Source organism: Alligator mississippiensis, chromosome 10 (assembly GCF_030867095.1).
Source record: "Alligator mississippiensis isolate rAllMis1 chromosome 10, rAllMis1, whole genome shotgun sequence".
In the NCBI taxonomy this organism is placed as follows: Eukaryota; Metazoa; Chordata; order Crocodylia; family Alligatoridae; genus Alligator; species Alligator mississippiensis.
The window spans coordinates 36,012,575-36,036,844 of record NC_081833.1 but is presented as its reverse complement, the minus strand read 5'-3'; the positions used below and the strand labels follow the sequence as shown (position 1 = coordinate 36,036,844).

At 47.1% G+C, this 24,270-nt stretch overlaps 1 protein-coding gene across 3 annotated transcripts in view; it reads left to right on the top strand.

The window, feature by feature from the left end:
* The window catches only part of ST3GAL2 (ST3 beta-galactoside alpha-2,3-sialyltransferase 2), a 103,293-nt gene extending 82,946 nt beyond the window's left edge, over positions 1–20,347 (top strand). For all 3 annotated transcript variants that reach the window (XM_006272772.4, XM_019489002.2, XM_019489003.2), the window contains 4 exons: positions 9,637–9,816; positions 12,022–12,067; positions 12,781–12,900; positions 13,619–20,347. In XM_006272772.4, the coding sequence (XP_006272834.1) occupies positions 9,637–9,816; positions 12,022–12,067; positions 12,781–12,900; positions 13,619–13,792 (520 nt within the window). In that variant the 3' untranslated portion in view covers positions 13,793–20,347. The remainder of the gene's footprint in view (positions 1–9,636; positions 9,817–12,021; positions 12,068–12,780; positions 12,901–13,618) is intronic.
* The last annotated feature ends 3,923 nt before the right edge of the window (positions 20,348–24,270 follow it).

Below are 24,270 nucleotides of genomic sequence, written 5' to 3'. Positions count from 1 at the left end.
GTATTTCTTCTCAGTTAGCCTGATAAGCTACTCTTCTCCCACATAGCCCTCCCAGAGCTTCTCTGTTAGGAGATTTCTACTGGAATCTGGAGCATCTGCCGGTCACTTACATATATAAGCCTGAATATAGGACTGTGCTGTGGAGCTGATCTCCCACCATGAACAAGGGAAGGCACATTGCACTGACATTGCAATATGCTTGGAGGGTTTTAATGCAACTCCTTTGCTCCAGAGCAGAAGGGGGCACCAGTAGTGCTGTAGGGATTGCTCATTCCTGCCAGGGATGGGGGAATTGTGGTCTCTGGCCAGACTCACCTAGCCCTTTCCAACCAGGGGAGCAGCTCTGGCTTTCTCCTGAGCTGCAAGGCTTTGGAAGGATAGGGATTCAAGAAGAAGAATCTTTCTTCCCAGTGCCACAGAGATTAGGGAATTTATTCAGAAGTGCATTCTGCTGTCCTCCAATGAGAGCTGCTCTATGAATGTGAAGTGGTCTTACTGCTTCTCTGTGCCTTGGTTTCCCTGTGTAAGCACTGACTACCTGTAGTGGGCCAGTAAGGGGTGCTTCTGCACTGAGCCACCCACCTTCCTGCGCCTGTAGACCTACCAAGCTCCGAGTGTCTGCCCTGGGGTGCCTATGACTGGCCAACCCCCTTCCTGGAGCACTTGCAAACCTGGGGTAACCGCTGCCACTACCCGGGGCCTGGTTGTTGCCTGGGCCCCGTGCCCCCCAGCGTACACAGGCCTTGTAGACCTTGAGGGCACTTGACCCCTCTGCAAGATCTTGGAATGCTTCCTTTAACTTGAAGCACAGAAAGTAGCGTCCCTTAATCAGTTGAGCCAAGGGAATGCAAAGACGTGTCCATTCCCTCTCAAAGCTCATTATAGTGGATAGCTTTATTAGGTAGAGAGGGTAGGCTTGGGGAGGGGTATGAGTCAGAGAAGCATCAAAAGAATACCCAGATCAAACAGAACTGGCCTGATAGTCATTTAATACACTTCTAAATTACTATAAGCTACCTTTCTAGTTAAGTTTCTGGTAATTTACTCACTTCAGCATTCCAGAAGTGGGTGAGGATTGCAGAGGTTCAGTCTGCTGGGTAAAAGTCCCAACATGGTTCTCCTTGTCCCTGGAGAGCCTCTCACATAAATAGCCCCATCTGACCTCACCTGCTAGCTCCAATCAAGGCCAGGTGTTTTAAGCTAACCAACCAATTTGAAAAGCATCACACCTTGGCCTAGACAAGAGCCCCTGCCCCCAGGTCATGAGGTCAGAGCTCAAGCCATAGGGAGGTCAGATTCCCTCCCTCAGTACCTGTGGTCAGTCATATATGCAGTAAGGCAGGGCATCCAGATTGACAGACAGGTGAGAGGACAAAGAGAAATGAAAAAGGAAAAAAACAAAAAAAGAGTAGGCTGGAATGGGGTTCTTTCACACGCCCATGTCTTGGAGGGAGTGGGCTGGAGCTGAGATTTAAACACAGGTGTGCTGATACCTGTCCAGTGCTGAATCCCATCTAGATCACACCTATAACAACTGATGACTCAATGCATGAGGCAAATGTGGAGCTCCAGCTAGTTGGACAATGTGACCAATCATTCTTTAAGTTGCTCTAGTCCAGAGTTAGAAGGTTCTTCGTGTCTGTATTGCAGCAGTGCCCTCTGGAGTTTCAGATGTGCAGCCTCATGACAGTCTTGCTCCTCTGTACTTTCTATGGCAATTTTGCATGGCTGCTTCTGTGGGATTACAGCCACCTCCTACCTCTTGGTGCCAAGGCCATGTTCAATGGAGGACAGGCCTGCAGTTGGGTAAGAGTTGCACCTGGCAAGAATCCCTAGAGTAGATTTGGGGGGGGGGGGCGGGGAGGCTGGATCTGACTGGCAATACTGGCCTGGGTGGCTGTGCTCATGGAGAGCAAGTTGACTGAGCTAGCATATCTGTATCCACACTAGGCATGCTTGGCCAGCATGGGTGGCCAGTACTAATGTACTGCTAAATCCTCCTAGCATAGACCTGCCATAACTCTATTGCGGGGGCTCTCTGCATCCTTCTTCACCACTGGTGATATCTGTGCATATTCGTTCAGAGATCTGCTAGCTACCTGGCTCATGTCAACTGAGTCAAGTGACAGGCTTCAAGAACCTGCTGAGTGCAAAAGTTGCTTGTTTCATTTCATGCTTGATATTGAAGGGGGAAAGACTTGGCAGTGGTGATTTCTTAGCCCTCTGGTGACTAATGTTGGCAGTGGGATTTTCTGCTAATGCTAATTGGTTACAGAGGGATAACTAGCCCCCCTCTGCTGTTAATTCTAGGGGCAGCCACCTCATGGTAGTATGCATTATGGCTGTGGGTCACTCTCTGGGTGTCATGTTCCCCAGCTGTGCTCTCTCAAAGGCAATGACCTCTTTATGGAGAGCCCTCACTCATGCCATTCCTCCAGTGTTTGTATCTCAGACAAGCGTGACCCTGCCTGCCTTCCTGCCTGAGCCTTTGCTTGATAGGAGGTTAAAAAATTCTTCTGCCCCTAAGTCGCAAGGTAGGGATGAGGTCCTAGGATTGTGCTCTGTTGAAGGCAGCACAGTTAGTGTGGCTTGCCCATTTGTCAGGAAACTGGGATGATGGGATCCAACAGGCTTAGTGAGGGAGAAAAAACTTTCTGCCTGTGGGATCTCTACCTAGTCAACCCATCTCTTGCCAGTGGTTGATGCTGGGTACTGCTGGCTCCTCAGTTCCACATGTTGTGTTAGGAAGACCTGTCCCAGAAATGGCAAACCTGCTGTGGAATGCCACGCCGTCTGGCAGCTTCCCTTTCTCTGCATGGGGATTTCAGATGGTCCATTGTCACCAGGCAGCCTAAGGCTCACTGATGACAGGAGAGGCTTGTGTTCCAGAATCACTCAGTTCTGTTTGAAAATCCTTCTTCTGGGAATGCCCCCTGCTCATTTCTCTCTATGGAACCTCTTACTGATATCACACCAGTACCTCTGTCTAATTATTTCAACTGGATCAGCTGGTCACCATTCAGTCAGGTCCATTCTCTTTATGGGTCTCTCAGGCACAGATCATCAAGTGGAGTGCCTGGCTACCTTCCTGCCTTTCTCAGGCTCCTTCTTAGTCCCCTTCCTGGGCAATTCCTCCTTAGGTTGCCAGCTTATGCCACTGTTTGGGTTGCATCAGCATTTCTGTTGCACAGCTTTTGGGAGAGCAGAGAAGTTTGTTCTGCAAATAAATAACTAAATGATGCTGGGGTTGGAACTCAGTCCGTAAGGCTGAGGCTCTGGAGTGAGCTGTGTTGTGTTCTCTATCTTAGCAGCCAAAAGAAATAAGACCCTCCTTTTTATGTTAAGCCAGTGAGCGGTTGGTTTGCAATGTGGCTAAGCTGCATTTGCTGTCTCACTGCTGTGGTCTCTCTCCTGCTTTGGAATTCTGCTGCAACTTGTGCCAAAACACTGAGGTCCAGTTAAATTAGGTCCTGTGGTCTCCAGCACCCAGGATGTTTGCATTTTCACAGCTGTGGATTCAGTCCTGAGCATTAGACAAGGCCATCAGTGCCTGTGGACTGCCCATTTTCATGGTACCAGGTTGTATCTTATGCAGGAGGAATGTCCATAGAGGGCAAAAGGGCGAGAGTTTCCCCTTTATGTAATTTGATTTTCATGGGGAAGAGGTGATATCTCCCTGGTTCTAGGATCCCCTTACTAGCAGCATGAAGGTTCAGGCAAGTGGAGAGGAAGTAGGTCCAGTGCTGACTCAGCCTTGGTCTCTGTGGTGGAGTTGCACCTCCAGAGACTCTTCGAGAAAGGCAGAGCCTTTCTGACCAATATGAGCTGCCTGAATTCCTAGGAAGGCAGCCCTGTGAGAACACGTGCTTATGCCGAGATCTCTTGAGTTAAGCGCTAGGAGCTGAAATTAGTGCAGTGGACCTTGTCAAAGGCAGCTGGGAGAATGAGAAAATTCTAGTCTTTCTGATGTGTGACTGATCAGAAACATGTCCTTCTCACCGCAGTGCCTGCCCTGCCTTGCTGGTTAGATCTCAAACAGAGGTTCTGCCTGGATCATGGGGACCATGGACCTCAGTAATAGCAAAGGTTTCCTCTAGGTGCCCGCTTCCCCCCCCCCCCCCCCCAATGTTGTCCTTCATCCTCACTTTCTGCTGCCTTCATTGCCCACTGAACACTCCCTCCAGCTCTCGGCAACCCTTCAATGGTGCTATACACAAAATTTTGAGGCACTTGGGGAACCTTTGGGATGGAAGGCATGATAGACATGTTAGGCTGTTGTTTTCTTCTCTCTGTGACTTCCAGAAACTGCTCTCATCTAAGCCAGAACAAGACTCATTCCAACTGCCAGCTCAGCTTGGTGTCTGAGAATCCAGCTGTCCTCCCAGCTTCACGTGTAAATCTCATTCCTGTAGCAGGCAGAAAGCTTTCTCTTGGCCTTCACTATGCTTTTGCTCCTGGTGGAATGTTATTGATCTTGCTGATACTGCAAAGGAAACTATCTCCTGGGGCTGACAAGCTTTTTTGGCTGTTGTCCTGGCCTTACCTGCTCCTCTTCAAGGGAGGTTATAGAGACTGCTGTTCCCTGGGATGGCCTGGCGTTTCACTGATGGGTCCATACATACATTAGCTTATTGGGAGGGACAGGTAAGGGGTGTGGTGCCACCTTCTACCTCTATAGCAGTAGAGACTTCTTACAATCAAGTAGCCAAAAATGTCCAGAAATTGTTTTTGGCAACCCTGGTCAGATTACGTGCACCATCCTCACGGAGACATTTCTCTGAAAGGCATTCTTTCAGAGAGTGCCTACTGCCCCAGGCAAATGAACCTGACATTGGCACTGACACCAAGGAGCCTTTCTGTCCTGTGCTCTCGATGTCCAGGCACCAGCAAGGGTCAATGTGGAGGAGCAAGCCACTTCATTCATATGCAGGGGTGGATGAGAGCTGGCCTGGTGTGGGAGGGAAGTAGCAGAATGAATAAGGAAGACAGGAACCAGAATGGGTGGAGGAGAAAAGCTTTAACCTGGTAGTAAGAGGGGCTGGGGGCCAGGGGAACAGGGACTTCACAAAGGAAAAGGAATGGGGCAAGATGTAAAAATCAAAAGAGGAGGGGCCAACCCAAGGGGGCTGGGATTGGCTGGGCAAAGGAGACTGGGACAAGAATGAGCCAGAAGTGGAAAGGAGTTGGACCCAGGACAGGCTGGAGGAGACAGAACACTAGGGTCATTCTCTTTATTAGAGTACATTCCCCTTCAGCCCCTGAAGTGAAACTTGCCATTCCAGAGTCACAATTCTTCTGCCAGCTATGGAAGCTGCTGGCAAAATGTCCCACCTCCTGTTGCTGACTCGGAGAGAGTGACAACCTACTACTACTACTCATTTCCTCCATTAGTTCAAGTGGTAGCCATCTGTGTGGTGAATCTAAAGGTTCTAACACTGCTGCACACCTATGGGGATGCCAATATGATGGCATTTCTCTGAATTTTTTTAAGCCAAAAAAAAAAAGTTTATATATTTTTCTATACATTTATCTCTGTCTCTCATTCATATATATATGAGCGAGAGACAACATTCACTTGATATGTATATGAATTTTAAAGTTGTATACATCTCATGTGAATGTTGTCCAGATTGTAAAGTGGAGTGTTCAGAACTTAGGAAATGGTGGAATTAAGAGTGCCTAGGTAAGCTATGTTTTATCCATGTGTGTGCATGTGCATTATGTCATTAAAGGCTGTGTAATAATCACACTCTGTTTTCCCTTTGGACCCCTACTTCATTCATTGTTCAGGACAGACTTCCTTTGGGAATGAATTGGGTCTGTGTAGTAAAGGACGTAATAGCCAGAGAGTCTTCTGCCATACTTCGTTGCAGAAGTTGGGAAGTGTTGAGTGAATGAGGGAGAGAGGATAGTCAGGAGAACTAGATTCTGTCCCTGCCTATGCCAGAGGGTTCCTTCAAGATGCTACTCAAATAGCTTAACCTAGACTTTTCACATTTAATCACTCATTGCATTTTCCTCATCTTGAGTGTTCAACTTGATACGTGAGAGGCTGGTCTGCAGAAAGCCTGACCACTCAGTTGCAAGTGAAATAGCAAGAGCTGTGCTTTAAATATAATGAGATCTGTACATGCAAAGTATTGTGAAATGTCAGGTGGTAGTAGGCATCTCTTACTAGACACCCAAAAGTAGCAGAAATGGTCGATGTTAATGCTCCTGGGGGTACTGTGAGAAGAGAGAGAGGTTGGTGTTTTTGTTTGTGAAGCCCTTGCTTGCTATAGCTGTACATGCCATAAAGCCCAGGAGGAAATTAGTAATTCTGTCTTTAGCACAAGGTCAGAACAGCCTGCAATAAACAAGGTCTAGGGTCACACAGGGACTAATGAGCGGGAAACTGTTATTAAACAGCTGCAGACTGTGTAAGCATGACCCATCCTGTGCAGTGAATGTGGCAGGGGTCCTACAGGAAAAATATCATGGGAATCATGAAGTGCTGGCCTGAGTCATGATAGGGATTTAAGATTGCATTTCCTGACAATTCAGTGCTTCGAGAGGTAGTTAGGTATGATGGGGTAAAATCGGGTAGGGCAGAGATGTGTCTTTATAGACTAACTACATCAGAGATGCATAAGCTTTCATGAAAACAAGTTAACTTCATCAGATGTTAACTTGCGTTTACAACACTTAATGATTTTCTGACCTAGGTGTAGTGAGAACAGTGGCATTCACTGAGTTAGTTGCCCTCCCTTTGTGTGCAATATAGGAAGACTGCTTAGTCTTGAGGTCACTAACACATTCAGCAATGTATGCAGCCAAGCTTCCCTTAAAAGCAGCCTCTTCGTCCAGTTCCTTTTACTTTGCTGCCACATAGTGGCACCCATAGGGAAATGGAATTCGGACTTTGAACAACTTAGTACAGGGCTGGGATGATGAAAGACCAAGATCCTGAGGTTCTTCATGGAGAGAGACGTTTAATTCCTAAATTAATACAGTTTAAGGCCAGAAAAGACCATCTACAGACCTCTGGCCTTTCCATTTCACACATTGTCTATAGGTTGAACTTGGGTGCTTTTCTTGGAGAAGCCCTTTGATTTGAACACTCGGAGATAACGAATGCACCACTCCCAAAGTAGCCTGTTCCAGTAGTTAAAACCCTTGCTGTTAGGCATGCATATCTTCATTTTTTTTTTATTTGAATTTGTCTGGCTTCAGAACAAGCACTGATGATTGGAAGCTGCTTTTCTCTGCTTGCTGAGAGCCCTTTTGGCATGTACCTCTCCATAAAAGTACTTGTGCTGTAATGGAGTCTCCTTGAGCATTTTTTGATAAGCTAAGCAGGACTGAGTTCTTTAAGTCTCGTTCTGTAGGAGCATTCTAGTATCTGTCTGCATGCTACATTCTAGTATCTTTCTCCTTAGACGCAGCAGTAAAAGCAGCTCCAAGTTGTTAGCCTAGGGCTAACAAATTGTTACATCCAACAACAACCTCCCATTTGTACATCCAAGGATCACAGCAACCCCTTTTTGCCACGTCATACTGAAAACTCAGGTTGAGTTAGCTTCAGAGCTCCTGCTTTTCTAGATTCTGTCCTGTATTCTGTAGGCATGATCTGCTTTTATGTTGTATTAAAATACATCCAGATTGCTCCTGCCCTCCTTATTTACCACACTGGTGGTGATTATTTATTTATTTTTTTTTATCCACAGATTTTATCTGTAGTGACTTTCATTTTTACTTTCAAATCTTTGATGAAAATGTTGAATAGCATCAGGCCTAGTAACCCTTCCTGTGGATCTGCACTAGAAATGCTTCCATTCCATGAGGATTCCCTGTTGACTCTGTTCTTTAAGAATTGTGAGCCAGTTATTCTCAATCTGTTTAATATGTGCTCCCAATTTATATTGCAATATTTTGATTGAAAAATAAATCATGGTACTTAGTCAAATGTCTTACAGGTGGATTTCTTCTTCTGTGATTTCCTCTTGTTGCCCAGGATTGACATCATACTAACTGACTTATAGTATTTTCAGGTCATCCCAGCTGCCTGTTTTGAATATAGGACAATATTAGCTCATTTGTGACCTGCTGGAATCTCCTCATTGTTTCAAGATTTATTACAAGTTCACATGAGCAGGCCTGAGATCTCTTAGGGAAAAGTTATCCAGGCCTGCTGATTCTTCTTTAAAATATTTCTCTTTAGTAGATTATTTTTTTTTTTTAATTTCATTCTTCATTTCAAATGGACTGAAAAGTACTCCCTCATCCTTGCTTCATGATATGAGTACATCATCCTACTGCTTTCCAAACGAGTAACACAAATATTTATTGAACTTTTTTTTAATCTTTCTTTTCCTGCTTTATTAACAATTTTACCATGTCTGTCCAATGGGCCTGCACCACTTCTAGGGTTTCTTTTGAATGATATTTCTAAGTTATTGCAGGGCTGGGGAAGTTCTGTTCAATTGAGGTGCATCTCAAAATGCAAGTCAAGAGGTATGCTTTGTCCTCCACTGAAAAGTCAAGAATAACCCAAGGTATTAGGGATTTCTGAATATCGCTGCATGAATGTTTAGCGATTGGCGAGTAGGGTGGTTTTTTCCTTCGTTCTCAAGGTAATTCAAATGTCAGTGTGACTTGTCCTCACTGAGGAATATTGGGAGCTAGGAACTATGTTCCGCTGGGTGGAAAGAATGTTTTTCCCCCCATAATTGCTGCTTCATTACTTCTTGCGCAACTTCTGAAGCATCTAGTAATGTATACTCTAAAACAGGATACTGATTTGGATAGCTCCCTGGCTTAGCAGTTCCTGTGTGCCCATAACATGTCACACTTTAGCAGCTAGAATCGCTACCTAAAATTGCAGTCACATTTTGCCAATCAAACTCTTTCTAAACACACAATGCAAAACAGTCCTTGTCCCCAAGACCTAATAGCTGAAATAGTTGAGAAGAAGGCTGGGATGGGAATGAGGTGAAGAACTCAAGTGACTTGTCCCAGATCACCCAGCAACTCAATGGCAGAGATGGGAATAGAAGCCAGCTCTCCAGAGTCTGTCTAGCACTGTCTGCTTCTTCTATGTGATTAACTGCTGCATGCTTGGAAAGATGTATTTAAATAACTGAGCTATAATATATTTGTGCATCTCTGGATATTAGTCAAGTTTCTTGCTTGGAGCCACGGCTATTGTAACACTGTGAAGTATCACAGGTGAAATTCAGAAGTGTTGGGCACCCAGAACTCTAGCTGAAACTTAAGGGCTGCAGCAGTTATTTAGAACCTCTTACTCTGAATCAGCAGTTGCAACTTTGTACCTTTTTAGGAAGTACATCAATCTGCATCTCCCTGGGTGCAAAGTTTAGGTTTTTCCTTTTAAAGTTTTTTCCCACATTTTTTAAAGAGGTATGGTCAGAATGTAAAAACCTTTGTTAATGTAATGACAGGTCTGGAAATTGAGCACGCAGTGAGGGACTACAAGATTCCTGGCATTAATAATTACTCATCTCATCTCTAGTTGTGCAGATGTTCCTTACTGATGAGCAGGTTTTCAGTTTCTGTCTTTCACTAATTAGCTTGTTCTGTGCAAGTGACAAGGAAATCGTGAAATGCTGCCTTTCTAAGTCCCAACTCTCTCTGCAGAATGAACCAGGCCCCAACGGTAGGTTTTGAAGCAGATGTCGGGAGCAGGACCACCCACCACTTCATGTACCCAGAGAGTGCCAAGAATCTGCCTGCTAATGTGAGCTTTGTGCTAGTGCCCTTCAAAACCTTGGACTTGCTGTGGATTGCTAGTGCCCTGTCAACTGGACAGATCAGATTGTAAGTACCCAATTGGACAGTCATGCTGGTGGGTGAAAGAAGCCTTCCTTCTGAAAGGCAGTTAGTTGACTAGCACATCATGGCACTGTCTACCCAGCTCTGCATCATGTGGGTCAGAAGGCAAAAGTGGCATTGTCTATGGGATTCACAGCTTTTCACCCCAATGCCACTGGCAGGGAAGCAGTGAACAAATGTCCTCTTTGGTGGCTGTTCGTTTGCTTCTGTTAAGGACGTGATCCTGTTCCACTGAAATGCAATGGGGACCATTGCCAGTGTTGTCTTTAAATAAAAGATTGAGACCTAAATGAGTGTGTTTCATTCCAGTACTCCCTAGTGTTCTGAGACCTCTAATGAGCTCCCCTGGAGGCTGCTGCTCAGGGTCAGAAAGGGGACTTTTGGTAAGAGAACAGAATTGCTCAGAAAGCTTCTCTCTGCTGCCCTCTTTGTCCTCTCCCCGTTTCATAACTCCATGTATGAAACAGGGAACTTTATTCCTTAGGGTTGTTGGGCTGGTTGTACTCTGCAGCACTGAACTGCCTTGGAAGGTATAAGAGAAGGCTGCAGGGAGCCACAGCCTGATGGGTTCTAGTTAAAGCATCTACATTTTGTTCCTGAGGTTGACATGCAGCTGTGCCTCAGGCATAGTGTGGCTTTTTAAAGAAATGTTTCATGTTCCAAGCCAAATCAAGTCCAAATCCATAAGTCAGTTCAGAACAATAAGTGGCCCTACAACCAGCAAACATCCTCCACCCCCACCAGGGGCTTCAGATATATTTCCAAAATCTTTTGGCGGGCATCCTACATGCAGGCCCAAGCCCAGAGGCTTGGGGTTCAGATGCTGTCAAGTTTCACCTGCCCTCAGCCGTATGGCTGCAGGAACAAGCTAGGGAGGAGCCTCCCATTTCCATAAAATGGTTATTAAGCCCCAACATCTCAGCAGGTACTAAACCAGGCAAGAAGAACAGTTATCCCCAAGAGAGCTTAAGGAAAACTGTCTTCTTGGACCCAGATACATAGCGTTTCCCCTGCCAGGCACAGTGTGACTGGTTGGGCAAGGCCAGTCCACCCAACAGGTGCTTGGATACTCTTTCAGAAGCAACCGTAACACTGGAAATGGAAGTATGCAGTCCACTGTGGGTGAGGAGAAGAGGGGATGGAAGGGAATGACCCATGTCTCTTGCTGCTGGGAGCCTTGCTATAACTCTCTGTGGAATCTTGGTCCACTGATGGGTCTTTTGTCTCCACCTCAAGCTTGTTTGTAAAGTCCTCGTTAAGGCCAGAGCTTGCAGCTGAAGGCACTGTGTGTAATTGGAGTCTCTTGTCTACCTGCAAATGTGCCCTCAGGCTGGTGATTGGCTCACTCTTAAACCTCAGTGACTTGGGACCAGCCCTATCAGTTAGAGGGCAGGATTGTTTACAGTGAAGATGTCCTTGGGCTGCCCTTCAGGGTGTAGGTAGCATGCTGTGAGGTGTTGGAGTGTTCTGATGGGCACAGTTAAACTACACCAGACTCCTTTTGAACATCTCCCACAAAGCAAGACTAAAAGGCAAAGTAAATGGAAAGTAACTTTAGGAAAGAGCAACAGGAAATGCTTGATGCCTCTTTGTCACCAGCTGCCAAAGAAGGTAAAGATACCTGCCCTCTGTCCAGTGCCCAGAGATCTGTGCTTGGAGTCTGAAGTAGCTTCTCATTGTCTAGTGAGGTTCAGTTGCCTACTGTGCAGTGTCTGTCAAACCTGGAGGTTGCAGTATAATGTGATCAGTCTGTGTTGGGAGATAAGGGCTCATGCTTCATAGCAGAGGCTGGTCAGCATGAAGGGTCAGGAAGGGTTTTGTTTTTCTGTCTCCAGGACCTCCCTGTTTTACAGCAGGAATTAGTACTGTCTGCATCAGTGTGATCCATCTGCCATGTAGCGTACAGGCTGCATATTAGCCAGACCTCTCCCTTGCCACAGTATGAAAGGGGGTTATGAAAGGGCTGGTACTTGCCTCCTAAGGCCTGACTTGGGGGATACGTTAGCAGGTGCTGGGTCTTTTGAATAGGAATATTCATTGCTTGGGCAATTTCCTGGATCTGGACCCAAGTGACTGACTTCCCCATTTTAATACTGCTCTACTTTGAATGCACCCTCTCATCATAACCCCTTGTGTGGGCTCAGGGAGCACTGAGGACACAGGAAATAATTTGCCTTTTTGCTGTTTCAGCACATACGCGCCTGTGAAGCCTTTCCTTCGGGTGGACAAAGAAAAGGTAAGGCTGGTGCTGGGCCCCCTTGGCATACTCTGTCCTGACTGTGTTGGGGGAAGAGGGGTGGAGGATGATCCAGAACACCTGTTCACGTTCTTCTTTGCCCGAGAAATCCATCCTCCTTGTCTTCTCAAGAACATTTCCTTGAAGTCTGCTTGTGGCCCTTCTCCATGGAGAATTTGACTAGCCCATCTAGTCAGGCTTGGAACACAACCCGACCACATTTTATGGCTTTGCCTCTAACGTGGAAAAGGCCAAGCAGGTTCCTGAGGTAGTTAGATTTCAGCAAAAGTTGCTGTACTTCATCACAAGGGTACTGTACATTTTCCTGACTCATAGCTCATTTGAGTTTCATAGATCACTTTTTCCCAAAGACCCACTTTTCATGTTGTCTCACAGCTGATCTTGCATTCAGCACTGTCTCTTGGAGAAGGATTGAGTGGAATTTGGCTGGCTTTAGTAGTGTGCCAACAGACTGCAGGAGCCAAGAAAATATTAAACTGACTTGGCAAGGCATGTGAAAGTATGGGGTTTCTTGGTACCTGGACAGTGTGGTGAAGCAGCTAATGTGCTTGTCGTGTAGCTAAGTTATGGCAGCCTTTTCAGCTTGTATACGCGTGTTCATTCATGAGCAATTTGGGCCTGTGCTTCTCATCCTTTTTTCATTTTTAGGAGAATTTCTATAATCTGAACTCTAAAGTTTGACTTCCTTCTAGGTGCAGATCTACAATCCGGCTTTCTTCAAATACATCCATGACCGATGGACAGAGCACCATGGTCGATACCCATCCACAGGGATGCTAGTGCTGTTTTTTGCGCTTCATGTTTGCGATGAGGTAAGGGTTTGAAGGGGTTGATGATGCCATTGGCATGGAGCATGGGAGTTGGTTTCCTATGTGAAATCCAACCTCCTGCTGCCTTCTTCTTCAAAAGTATCTAGTCCTGGCCATCAGGTTCTTAGCACAGTATGGCTGAAATCTGCCACAGTTCCCAGTGGTGACCTGTTTCCCAGCTGCAGGTTGCTGTCTTTCTTTGTATCCACTTTTTGCTGAAGTGGCCTCCTAAAACTGATCCCAAGTCATGCATTGGATTAGCCGGATTCCCTCCAGTCGAAGGGCATGCATTTCCTGTGAGAGTCCTGGTATCTCCCTTTCCCTTAAGCTTTGTGTAGCATCATAATGGCTGCTTATTTTCAGTTTGGACTTAAGGAGCTCAATCTGTTGTGATGGGATGTCCTAGAAATGTCTTGAACGGATGTGCCTTGTAATGTCTGAGCTGCAGATAGAATCAGCTCAGGAAACCTTTCTTTGTATCTATTGTGCATTATGTTAGTGGGGGATGGAATGTAGGCTTTCCCAGTCTACCATCAGCCATCGATCCAGTATCCTGTGTTCTGCAGTGGCTCTCGCCTGCTACTTTAGAGGAAGACAGAAAATGCTATAATGCACCTTGTGCTTTTTGGCAATGGGCTTCATGCCCAGGATCATGGTTTCCCAGCCCACCTTGCAGTAAGTACCACTAATGTTACTGGCATCCCTCTTTCTCTTGCTACAGGTGAATGTCTTTGGATTTGGTGCAGACAGCCGAGGCGACTGGCACCACTACTGGGAGAACAATCGTTATGCTGGAGAGTTCCGGAAAACCAGGGTGCATGATGCTGACTTTGAAGCTCACATCATTGACATGCTGGCAAAGACCAGCAAGATTGAGGTTTATCGTGGCAACTGATGTGCCAGAAGACTCTGTGCTTCAGCTGTTATTTCAGAATCAGGTTTCAAGAAATGGGATGACTGTCATGGCCTCCTGCCCTAGGGATGGGTGGGCAAATCTTGCTGTGACAGATCCCAGATCAATCAAGATGAGCTATTGGGTTCAGTCTGTGGTCCCTCATGACCACTTGTGATGGTTTGGCTAAACAGGATACTTAGTTCCTTCAACCAATCAGGTTCAGAGAGAAAAGGAAACTCTTGTTTTTAAGGAAAAAAAAACAAAAAAACATCCTGTGTGGGATAAAAAGGATTCACAAGCAAAAATCTGTTGCGGATTTAAGTCGTATGCTTCTGACCCAATCTCCTCACGGTCAGACCAAATGCTGCTCTTTTTAAAAATAATCATGTCAGAAGAAAGCCCAAACAATCACATTCCCAGGCCCAGGGAGAAGCCGCATGTTTGGACCATTCTCCTGTGCGACGGCAGTCTTCTGGGAGCTTCAGCACTGACTAGCCCTATAGAACGGGGTGGGATTTTTGCCCAATCTCCCACATTCTAAGCTCTAACTAGAACAGTTTGGAACAAGCTTGGGAGCATCTGGGCAATTTTTCTTCCCTCCTTTCCCTTTGATAATGGCAATCGTTCTCCTGGAGGAGGTTTCCTGCATTGTTATTATAATTATCGTTATTAGTATTATTTTTTTGTACAATCAGGTTCAAAATGCTGAATAGACTGTTGGTTATTGTGGGTGGACACAATCATTTTGACTCAAAAGGTCTAACTTGGCAAAGGAAGGGGTGGGGAAAGGGCTCAGTTTTTGGGTGGACACTGTACCCAAACTGTTAGGTATGAGCCTGCTGATGAGACTTCTCACCAAGTTGAAGATTTTAGAGCTTGATGAAATATTCAGAGGAAGGCCCCTGTTGCAGCAGTGAGGCAGGATCAGGCTGCTCGGGGAACTGGGTTGGGTGTAGACTGGAAGTCTGAAATTGGCCAGTGTTTACAGCTACCTAGGAGCTATTCCTAGGGGATAGGAGGAAAGGAAAGGAAGAGAAATCTCAGATGAAGCCTGGTGTCCTTCTTTCCTTTCATCCTTGTTCTAGGATTAACTAGTTGTGTGGTGGACTGAGGAGGAAACCATGCCAAAGGCAGCTAAGGAATCTGGAGAACCTGTGGCCTAGACACCTTGTCCCCCATTCTACTAATTTCCAGCTGAGCTTTAGAGTGGGTAGGGAGAATTCCCTTCATACACCAGTTACCTCTTCCTAATCTTAATCCACAAGGCATCTTTTTTTAAACTCTTTTCCTCCACCAGCATCCCCTGGCACCTCCTCCACTTGAAAGCCCAGTGTGTCTCCCAGAAGAGAATGTCTTCACAACAAGGGGTCCAAGTGAAAATATACTGGTTTCTTGCAAGGTTGTGATAAAAGTGGAGATGGTGGCAGCCCATTGCCTGTGGTTGGTTAAGGTGCTACTTTGCTGTGTTCACTGTAAATAGCAAGGCTTACCATCACAAAATCACTAATATCTAAGCTGTATTGCAGCCTGGCAAGCTCCATCTATAGGAAAGGGACTGTCCCAATGAGCTAATCTAGTTACAGCTGGTTATAAACAGAGGCTCTTCTCTCTTCAGATGGCTGCTTCTCAATAGTGTTGCTTATTGGCCCCTGCAGGGACAGTCATAACAGCTAGCAAGCATTGTCTGGTGGGCTTGCAAAGAAAGGTGCTGGGGAAGGGGCGGTTTGGGGGAGAATGTTCCAGGGAAATCCCCATCAGTCACTGTACGAACTGTACGAGGCAGCATGCACTGTCAGCCAGAACAGTCTCGGCTGCAGTGGTGGTATGTGGGGAAAAATATTAGATTTAATTTTGAATTTGGGATGAAGGAACAATTCAAAATAATCTCGAATGAAGTGAAATACGGCTGTTGGTTTTCAAGTACATCTCCCAGCCAAAAGCCTGAAGTCCTCCCTCCATTTATATTCATGAGAGAACTGCAGGGTTTGGCTCATGAATATATGTGTATTTGGTCAAGGCATGGAGTTAAAGGATAGTGGGAAAGGCTTCTGTGTAATAACCACTGAAAGGAGTACCTGATGTATACTGGTTTTACTGGCTGTCTTTGACAAACCAGAAGCTCTTTGTAGACCTTTGACTCTTTGCAAACCCTGAAGGATGTCATGCCTTTCCCCTGTATCCTTTTTTTGCTCGAATTGGGTCCTACTGCTGGAATAGAGCTCAGCCTGAGTCATCCGAGCCAAGTCCATGCATGGCTTTGGGAACCATTGTTTCTTTTGCCTGTGTTTGGCCTTAAGTGTGCAGGTATTCAGGTGAGAGCAGCTCCCCTAAAGGCAGGATGCGAGTAGAGAAATTGGAGGTGGCTTCCCTGTGAGCTAGGCTATGTTCCATTAGGGAATAAAGCCCAGAGCTAGACACTGTGTGTGTGTGTGTGTGTGTGTGTGTGTGTGTGTGTGTGTGTGTGTGTGTGTGTGTACAGGGATGTATGAGTTTGGGAGATCAAAGGAGAATGACTGCCTCTTAGCCAGTTGGTGCTGGAAGGACTGAAAGCGTACAATCATGCCAAACAGTATTAAATGGAATAACTTATTCCTGCTTGTATCTTAGGACATGTCTGTGCTAGTGGCTGTAAAGAAGAAGGATCCTAGTCTGACATACCCATGGTGACCAAAGCCCCTAGTGTAGAAGCTGTTATAGTGGCAAAACTGAACTTTCACCGAGGCAGCTCATTTCACATGTGGTTGATCGTTTATTTAACTTAGTACAAAGGTCAGTTTTGCCAGGTTAGCTGTATCCACACTTGGGAGTGCAGCATGGTATTGTATACCAGCATTGCTGCAGTAGTGAAGGGCTCATGGAGTAGACAGCCATAGCTGAAATGTGTGATATTGGGAGAAAAGGGGCCCAGTAGTGGCTCAGATCTCCTTGTTGCAATAGCTATTTAAACATTGATAGTGGGGTTTTTTCCTTTTGTATCTGTGACTCCTGTATAGCAGTCACTCCTAGGTTTGTTTTTGTTTTGACTTTTTCTTTCTGCAGTGGTGAAACTCAAGTCTTAGGACCTGCTACAGCAGCCAAGTGATGGCTCCTGTTGTTGGGTCTGCAGGGCTCTAAATAAGTAGGTTGGATGAAGGTCTGAGACCTTGAATCTAAAAGTTCTGCTTGTGATATCATGCAGTCACACTACTTGCTTGCCAAGCAGCCACTTTGGATAGTCCAGGCAAAACAGAGCAACTCCTCCATTGTAGTGCCCCACCGGGGCTTGTAAAGATAACTTGGAAACCAAAAATCAGCAGGTCATTCTATGAATTGCATGCTGGAGTTTTGACAGGACAGTGAAACCTGAATTCTTTCCTCACCCCTTTCTTCCTGGGAGACAGAGGAAGGAGGAGGGATTTATTTCAAGCCCTGGTTTCAACCCTGTTTTTAGAAGAAATAAAAAATTTTAAAACTTAGCAACAAAGAGTGCCTTGAATCATCTACCGCCTGTTAAACTGGATGCCACTCGCTCCCCACACTGTCTGCGAGCACAGTTTGTTAATGTTGCCTGCTTTCACCGGTGGTCTCAGCTGCTTCCTTCATTACTTCCATGCTTCTGTGTTTATGACAAATTGGAGCTTGATGCTGGGGTTAGCTGAAAAATGGTTATTATAATGGGGAAGGCAGAGAGGTTGCCAGCTGCTTCCTTTCATGGAGATGCTGCTGACATTCCAACCTCTTCCTGCTCTCAGTGGTGGGCAATGTCAAGTAAGGAGAGAGAGCTGCATTTGTTTAAAATCTCCAGTTGCTGGTTTTGGTAAAAGTGGTCTGGCTCCTGTCAAGTGGAAGAAGGAGGTACTGGGTTGACAACTGAGGAGTGACAGGAGCTGTCCTACCAAACAGGATCTGGCTTCTGGTGCTCTGACTTCCTGCAGAGCATGCTCCGGGCAAAATTCTGCTTTGCTGCTAAGATGTCTCAGGGGCATGGAGGCAGCCTTCTTAAAGTGACTGATTCATGAAATGGCATCTTTGCCCTGTGTAATAGCCTGGATCCCACTAAGATGTCAGTTTTGTGTCCAGGAGAAACCAACAAACATGATTTGCAACCTAAAAAACATGACTTACAAGGAAAAGATGGAAGTACTGAGATGATTTAGTCTGGAGAAGAGAAGACCAAGGAGGGATCTGAAGACTCTTCAAATATATAAAGGGTGGTTATAAAGAGGATGGTGCTAGATGGTTCTCTGTCCACAGCGGGCAGGCCAAGATTGAATGTTCTTAAATAGCAACGGCATGTTTTAGGTTAGATATAAGGAAGAATTTTTTAACTCTGAGGGTGTTCAAGTGATGTGACAGATTACCTGGAGAGACTTTGGAAACTCCATCATTGGAACTTTTTAAACTGCAGGTTAGGCAAACCTTTATCTGGGACAGTTTAAATGGAAGTGATCTTGCCTTGAGCAGGGGGTTGGACTCGCTGACCTCCATCCTTCCAGCCCCGTTTCCCTACAATTCTGCGTTTTGCTCTGCACAACTAAATCTATTCTATGGTAGGGGCCTGGAAGCAATTGAGCATGACCAGGGAGTTTGTAATGCCAGTAATGCTCCTTTCCAAGACAGTTTCACCAAGATGCACATAAATACGGTGCAGAATCCTGAGGCTGTAGATGCCCAAACATTCTCACTGGGGACTGGTTTTGGAGTTCATGGTGATGATGGTACCTGCCACAACTGCCCTATACCTTAGTGTTTAGAGCACTCTGATGGGCACGAACCGGAGATGAGGAAATTTTGGATCTTAAGTCTCCCATGTCATGGGCAAACTTCCTAAACTAGGGTATATGAGAAGTCTTTATACTGAGGTCAGTGCAGTTGTCAGCAGGCAGGTCTCCCTGCTCGGGTCACAAGTGCTGCTAAGATGGCTATGTCTTATGCCAGGGGCTTTCAATGCGGGGGTGGTACTTGAGATGGCCTCAAGGGGTAATTGGCAGCCAGTGGCACTTCTTCTGCTGGTACTTTTGCCGCCACACGGTTGTTGATCAGCTGCAGGGGACGCCCCCCCAACTGACTGGCTGCTGGGGGAACCCCACCCCCCGGCTCATCTGGCTGCAGGGGGACTCCTGCCTTCTTAACTGGCCACTGGGGGTACACTGACCCAAAAAGGTTGAAAACCCTGGTCTTATGTAGTCAACATAAAGGAGAATCCCACCAAATATTAATGAGATGGATGGAGAGCTGAGCATCTCCTGGCCAATGGAAGGTCCAGCTCTGGAAATCTTTAAGTGCTTCCTAGTGAAGGGCATGGCAGAGCTATGCAGTTCTGCAGGGCAAAGTAGAATGCTCCTCTGGAAGCCCCGAGGTCCCCAGTGAGACTTCAGGAGAACTGCACATATACACTGGGGAAGTAGAAGACCCCTGATCAGGACTTGGCTGGTAGCTGTTTCAGACATCTAGTGGGCCAAGTAGAATTGTGCCCTCCCTCTCCACTGCTTGGTGCGTGCTCCCCAGCCAGAGCAGGTTGTCAAAACTTTCCTTTTTCAGCTAGTTCCTCTCTCTTCTTGCAAACAGTCTCTAGTGCATTGTGTCACAAGGATTTGCTAACACTTGTCTCCTTGGCAGACTGGCCAATGGATGCCTGCTTTAGCATGCTGTGAGCAAGCCCCATGGAAACAGGACTGTGGGGTGCAGTGTCTTACAAGTACCACTGTACTGACCATGGAGGAAGCAGGAGACAAAGGCAGAGGCAGTGGGCAAGGTGTGCTATCTCCTTCCATCAGGTACCACAGACAAATTTGGCTTGGAGTTGGTGGGGTCTGCCCCAGTTCATTATTGGCATTCTCCACCCCAACACAACCTTTCATAAGTAGAGTCCATGCTTGCATAGCTGGATCAGTCTGGCTCAAGGCAGCCCCAGTGTCCTGGGAGCTACTGGGCCTATTGCCCCAGTTGTTGCTGCAGTCTGGTTGGTCTGTGGTGGTTCTGTCCCAATGAACTTTGGAAGAAAAGGATGGTTCCAGTTCTGCAAAGATGACTCCGGTCTCTCCTTAACTGCATGGAGGTGAGCAGGCCCATGCAGTGCAGTAGGATCCTTCATGAGCATCTCTGTTGAATTGGAACCCAGCTTGTCACGAGCTGCTGAAGCAGAGAGTTTCTTAGTGGTGCTTCCATAAGTCCTTGGGATCCTACTGAACTTATGGTCATTTACCAAATGCCTTGGAAGGGACTCCTGGCCCAGCTTTTGTCTGCTGGTCTAACATCTGTGTGCCAGCCTTTCCCATTGCCTCTGTGCTTTGCTACTTCTGTACACAATGGCTGTCTTAATCCAATTTTACGTTGGCTAATTTAAACATGCATCAGAGATGTTCTGTTACTTCCTTTTGTTGTAAGGTCCCTGCTGGTGCTATGCCTTCTTCCCCCCTCCTCCTCCCTACTCTTCGGTTATTACGTGCACTTTTATTGTATTTGGGTTTCTGGGTTTTAGTTTGTCTTGGTTTTTTTCCTTTCACAGGTTACAATGGACAAATGGGGTTTATTTTATGTTTTACTATACACAATAAAATCTATCATTGTTCCTTCTCCTCCTCCTCCTCCTCCTGGCACGTGCCCCTCCAGCCTCTCATATTGAATAGAATCTTCATTAATGATCAGCCGCTGGTGGCCATCACTGCTGTGAAAGAGAGGAAAGATGAATTTATTGGCCAAAAAGCTGTTGTTCCTCCAACTAACTTGCCTTATTTTGTGCTAAGGATCTCTGACTTGCCTTGTTTTGTGCTAAGTGTTAAACTAATTGCTACCTGTTCCACTTACCAGTAATACTTCCAAGGTGTACTGAGAGGCTCTAAACTGTCCTGTAACATACGTTGTAATCCCATCTTGATCAGTTACTTAGATCCCCATAATGGAAACAATCTATTTTCAAAGCACCTTTACTCTATGGGGTGATCAAGTAGATCCCCATACTTATGCACTTGAGGGTTACATTCCTATTGAAATGTTGGTTGCGCACTTGAGTGCATTCAGTAGCACAGTTCCTTCATAGAATGCGAGGGGATGATAGAGCATGAAAAAGATTGTTTTTGCTGGTGATACAGATCAGAAGCAACTCCAGTCTAAAGGTGCCTTGGTTGAATTGGGAATAGCCTCTACTCTAACCCCAGGGACCTGTGCTGTGTCATTGCTATTTTCCACCAGCAGAGGGTAGGACTGGGGGGTGCACTAACAGCCAAACAGTCTCCCATGACCACTGTGGCAAGTCCAGCATTAAGGAAATGTGTTCTGAGATTCAGTGATAGCGAGGAGGTGAAATGGGGAGAATTTTCTGTACTCTGCCCTGCAGGTGCTGTGCATGAGGCTTGTGCTTTCCACTGCTTCACATCCTGGCTTCTGTTCTCTAACCAGGAGGGTTTTGAGGGGAGGTGGAGGCTGTGGCTTCCCTCCCCAGCCTCCTGCTTTCCTGGGTGAAGGATGGGAAAAGGGAGGCCTAGCAGTAAGCATGGCAAGAGCCTGGAGAATAGGGAGGCATAACCTGTTACAGCACCCATAGTGTTGTAGGTTAGATAGGAGAAGCTTACCTTCTTATCTATTGAAAGTCCTTTATGCTGCTTTTCTTGGCTGCAGCATTCCCTGAACGCATGTTGAGGGGCAGGCATGTTGCTGGTCTGGTCTGGGTAGGGTGACCACCTATCCCTAATTGGGCCAGACAGTTCCAGAATGGGGACATCAAGTCCCAATCCCAAGCTGCATGACTTGGGGACAGCATTTGTCCTGGATTCATAGTATCTTGCAGGGATCTGTGTTTGGGAAGTGGTGGGTTTCCTCTTGCAGGCTGTATGAGGCTACTGGGAGTGGGATGCAGGGGGTGCCATATGCATGTGTGCTCCTGCTCTCATGCATGTAGCTGGGATACAGCCAAGTAGCATGGAGAGAAGCTTCCTGCAGGTAAGTCTGTGGGGGAAGGGGAGCATAGTGAACAGATTGAGGCCCTGACGGTGAGGGAGGGAGTGTGGTGGGGCGGGGGTCACTGCCCAACCAAGACTATGCATGGGGCCAGGGCCACGGGTGGCTCATCTGGGAGGGGGGGAAGAGGTGGGGCATGGCTACCCACAACTTTGCACACTTTCAGGGGGACATGAAGCATGTTTCCCCCAAATTTGTGTGCAGAGTGGGGGCAGATGCAGGCTGCCCACTGCAGCCTTGGGGCTCCCTGCCCTGCTGCCCTCCCCCTGGGGGCCCCACTGGCTGCACTTACATGGTGAGGTGCCTCCTGCCCACCCAGCAGCAGGCGGGGGGGAGGGGAGGGGTAGCACAGAGCTCCCAGGGGAAAGGCAGCAGGGCAGGAAACCCCAAGTCCACAGCGGGCAGCCTGTATCCACCTTGCTTGGCTCAGCTCTGCTCTGGCTGTACCCCTGGCGGGAGGGGAGAGGCTAGCATGTGTACTGCCTTTCCATTTTGAAAAGGTGGTCACCCTAGGTCTGGAGCAGACCTTACCTGGAGGGATAGAAGAGGCAAGCTCACTTAGAGAGCTTCTTCAGTGTAAAACTAGCAGCAGATCCCTTGACTTCCCTGGCTAGTTGCAGAGCAGCAGGGGCCAAACTCAGGGCAGGATTTGCAGTGCAAGAGCCCAGCTCTAGCATGAGCTGAATGGCTGTAGGTGTCACTGACTCGGAGCCCTGGCAAAGCCCTTCTGAGGGAAATCAGCACCAGCCACTGGTAGTGGTGTTCTGTTCTGCTTGGAGTCTGACGCAGCCGTATGTCCTGTCTGGGGTCCGAATACAGCAGGAACACTTAGAAAGCAGCGGCAGGAAAGGAGATGCCTTTGATAAAGGGGCTCCCTTGCATTTCCATGGGGGGAGGCGAGCCAGTCAGAGTCTGTACAGGGATGGAAAGTTCACACCCAAACTTACATCCCAGTGACTAATAGTTTCAGGCCCAGACCTTCAGCAGCCATGGCTTCCAGCAATTCCCTGTCTGCGAGTGCTGGCAGGGGGCGGGTGTGAGCACATATTTCCCAGGCTTGGGTCTTCCCGAACTCACCGTTCTGTCTATTGTATCTGTTTCACTGGTGTGGGGACTCATCTTGGGGAGGTGGGAGGAAGTGAAAACACACCCTTGGGCTGGTGGTGCTGCTGCAGTCAGGGGGAACTGCTCAGAGCTGGGCTGAGGGTCCGGGTGCGGCAGCAGGGAAGTGACTTGGAGGAGGCTGCAGAATGCACTTGGTCTCCCCTGAGTCATGTTGCATGCTCCAGCAAGCGGCATTTCTGGCCCTATGTGCAAGTCACACCCCTTTTGCACACTCACAGAATGCCAAAGGGGGGGAGGGGCAGTGCCTCTGCCTGGTCCCTCAGGCAGTCAATGGAGCTGGGGTGGTTAATGTCATTGTGACCTGCTTTTTCCCCAGGTGTTAATGGGGAGAGACATACACCAAGGGATGCCAGAGACACTTGCAGGCAGGGAAGTGACAAGTGCAAATCCACCCCTCAGCCACATGCTGTCCAGATATTCTCTCACTTCTCCTGCAGCTCCCCTGTGGTCCATGGCACAAGTGCCCTATTCACAGGTCTTCTTCCAGCTGACCATACTCATGTGTTTTACTGAGTCACAAGGCCCTGCCCTTGCAGACACTTAGGCACATGCTGACTTTGCTCCTGGGAACAGCTTCAGCAAAGGTAATGGGATGGCCCCTGTTTGAAAGTGAAGCCTGAGCCTGGGAGTTTGTAGGGCCTGTGTCTAGCCTTCAAGGCTCTGACCCAAAGCTCACTGAAGTCAAGGATCAGGTCTAGTTCATTTAGGTCCTGATTCAGGAAAGTACTTTATCTTGGGCCAGACTTGAAGTATGTGATCAGTATCATTGGCTGCCCTGGAACTATTCACTGCTGCTCAAGTCCAGCTCTTGCCTCAGGACCATGCTGAACTGGGACTGAAGGCAAGTCACTGGTGTTTTTTTCCTCTGGCCTCATGACTCAGATATGCCTTTGAAACACTTAACCCTTTGAGTCTTTTTCTGCCTTTCTTGTGTTCCCAGATCATCCACCTAGCACAAAGGCAACAGTTTCCTGTTTACCCAGTTAATGCACTGCAAAAAAAATACTGAGTTGCCCCCACTGCCATGTAATGGTATCATAGGAAAGTTGGGCTGGAAGGGCCCCCATGAGGTCATCTAGTCCAGCCCCTTGCTCAAGGTAGGATCATAATGGACTAAACCACCCCAGCCAAATGTTGATCTAACCTGCTCTTGAAAATGTCCAGAGATGGCAATGCTACAACATCTGTAGGCAGCATGTTCCTGTGCTTGGCAATGAGTTTCAATATCTCAGGATCACTGCTCAGTGACTGCTCCTGGGCACCTGGGAACAATTCTTGAAACCTGTTGGCCTTGATATTAAATCTGTTGTTCAAACGCAAGAAAACCTCAGGCTGCTCAGGGAAGCCTTCTGATTAGCTTACAATGACCTCAGATGTCCACTTGCTTTGTACTGGGGCCAAGGTGCACAGAATTGTGA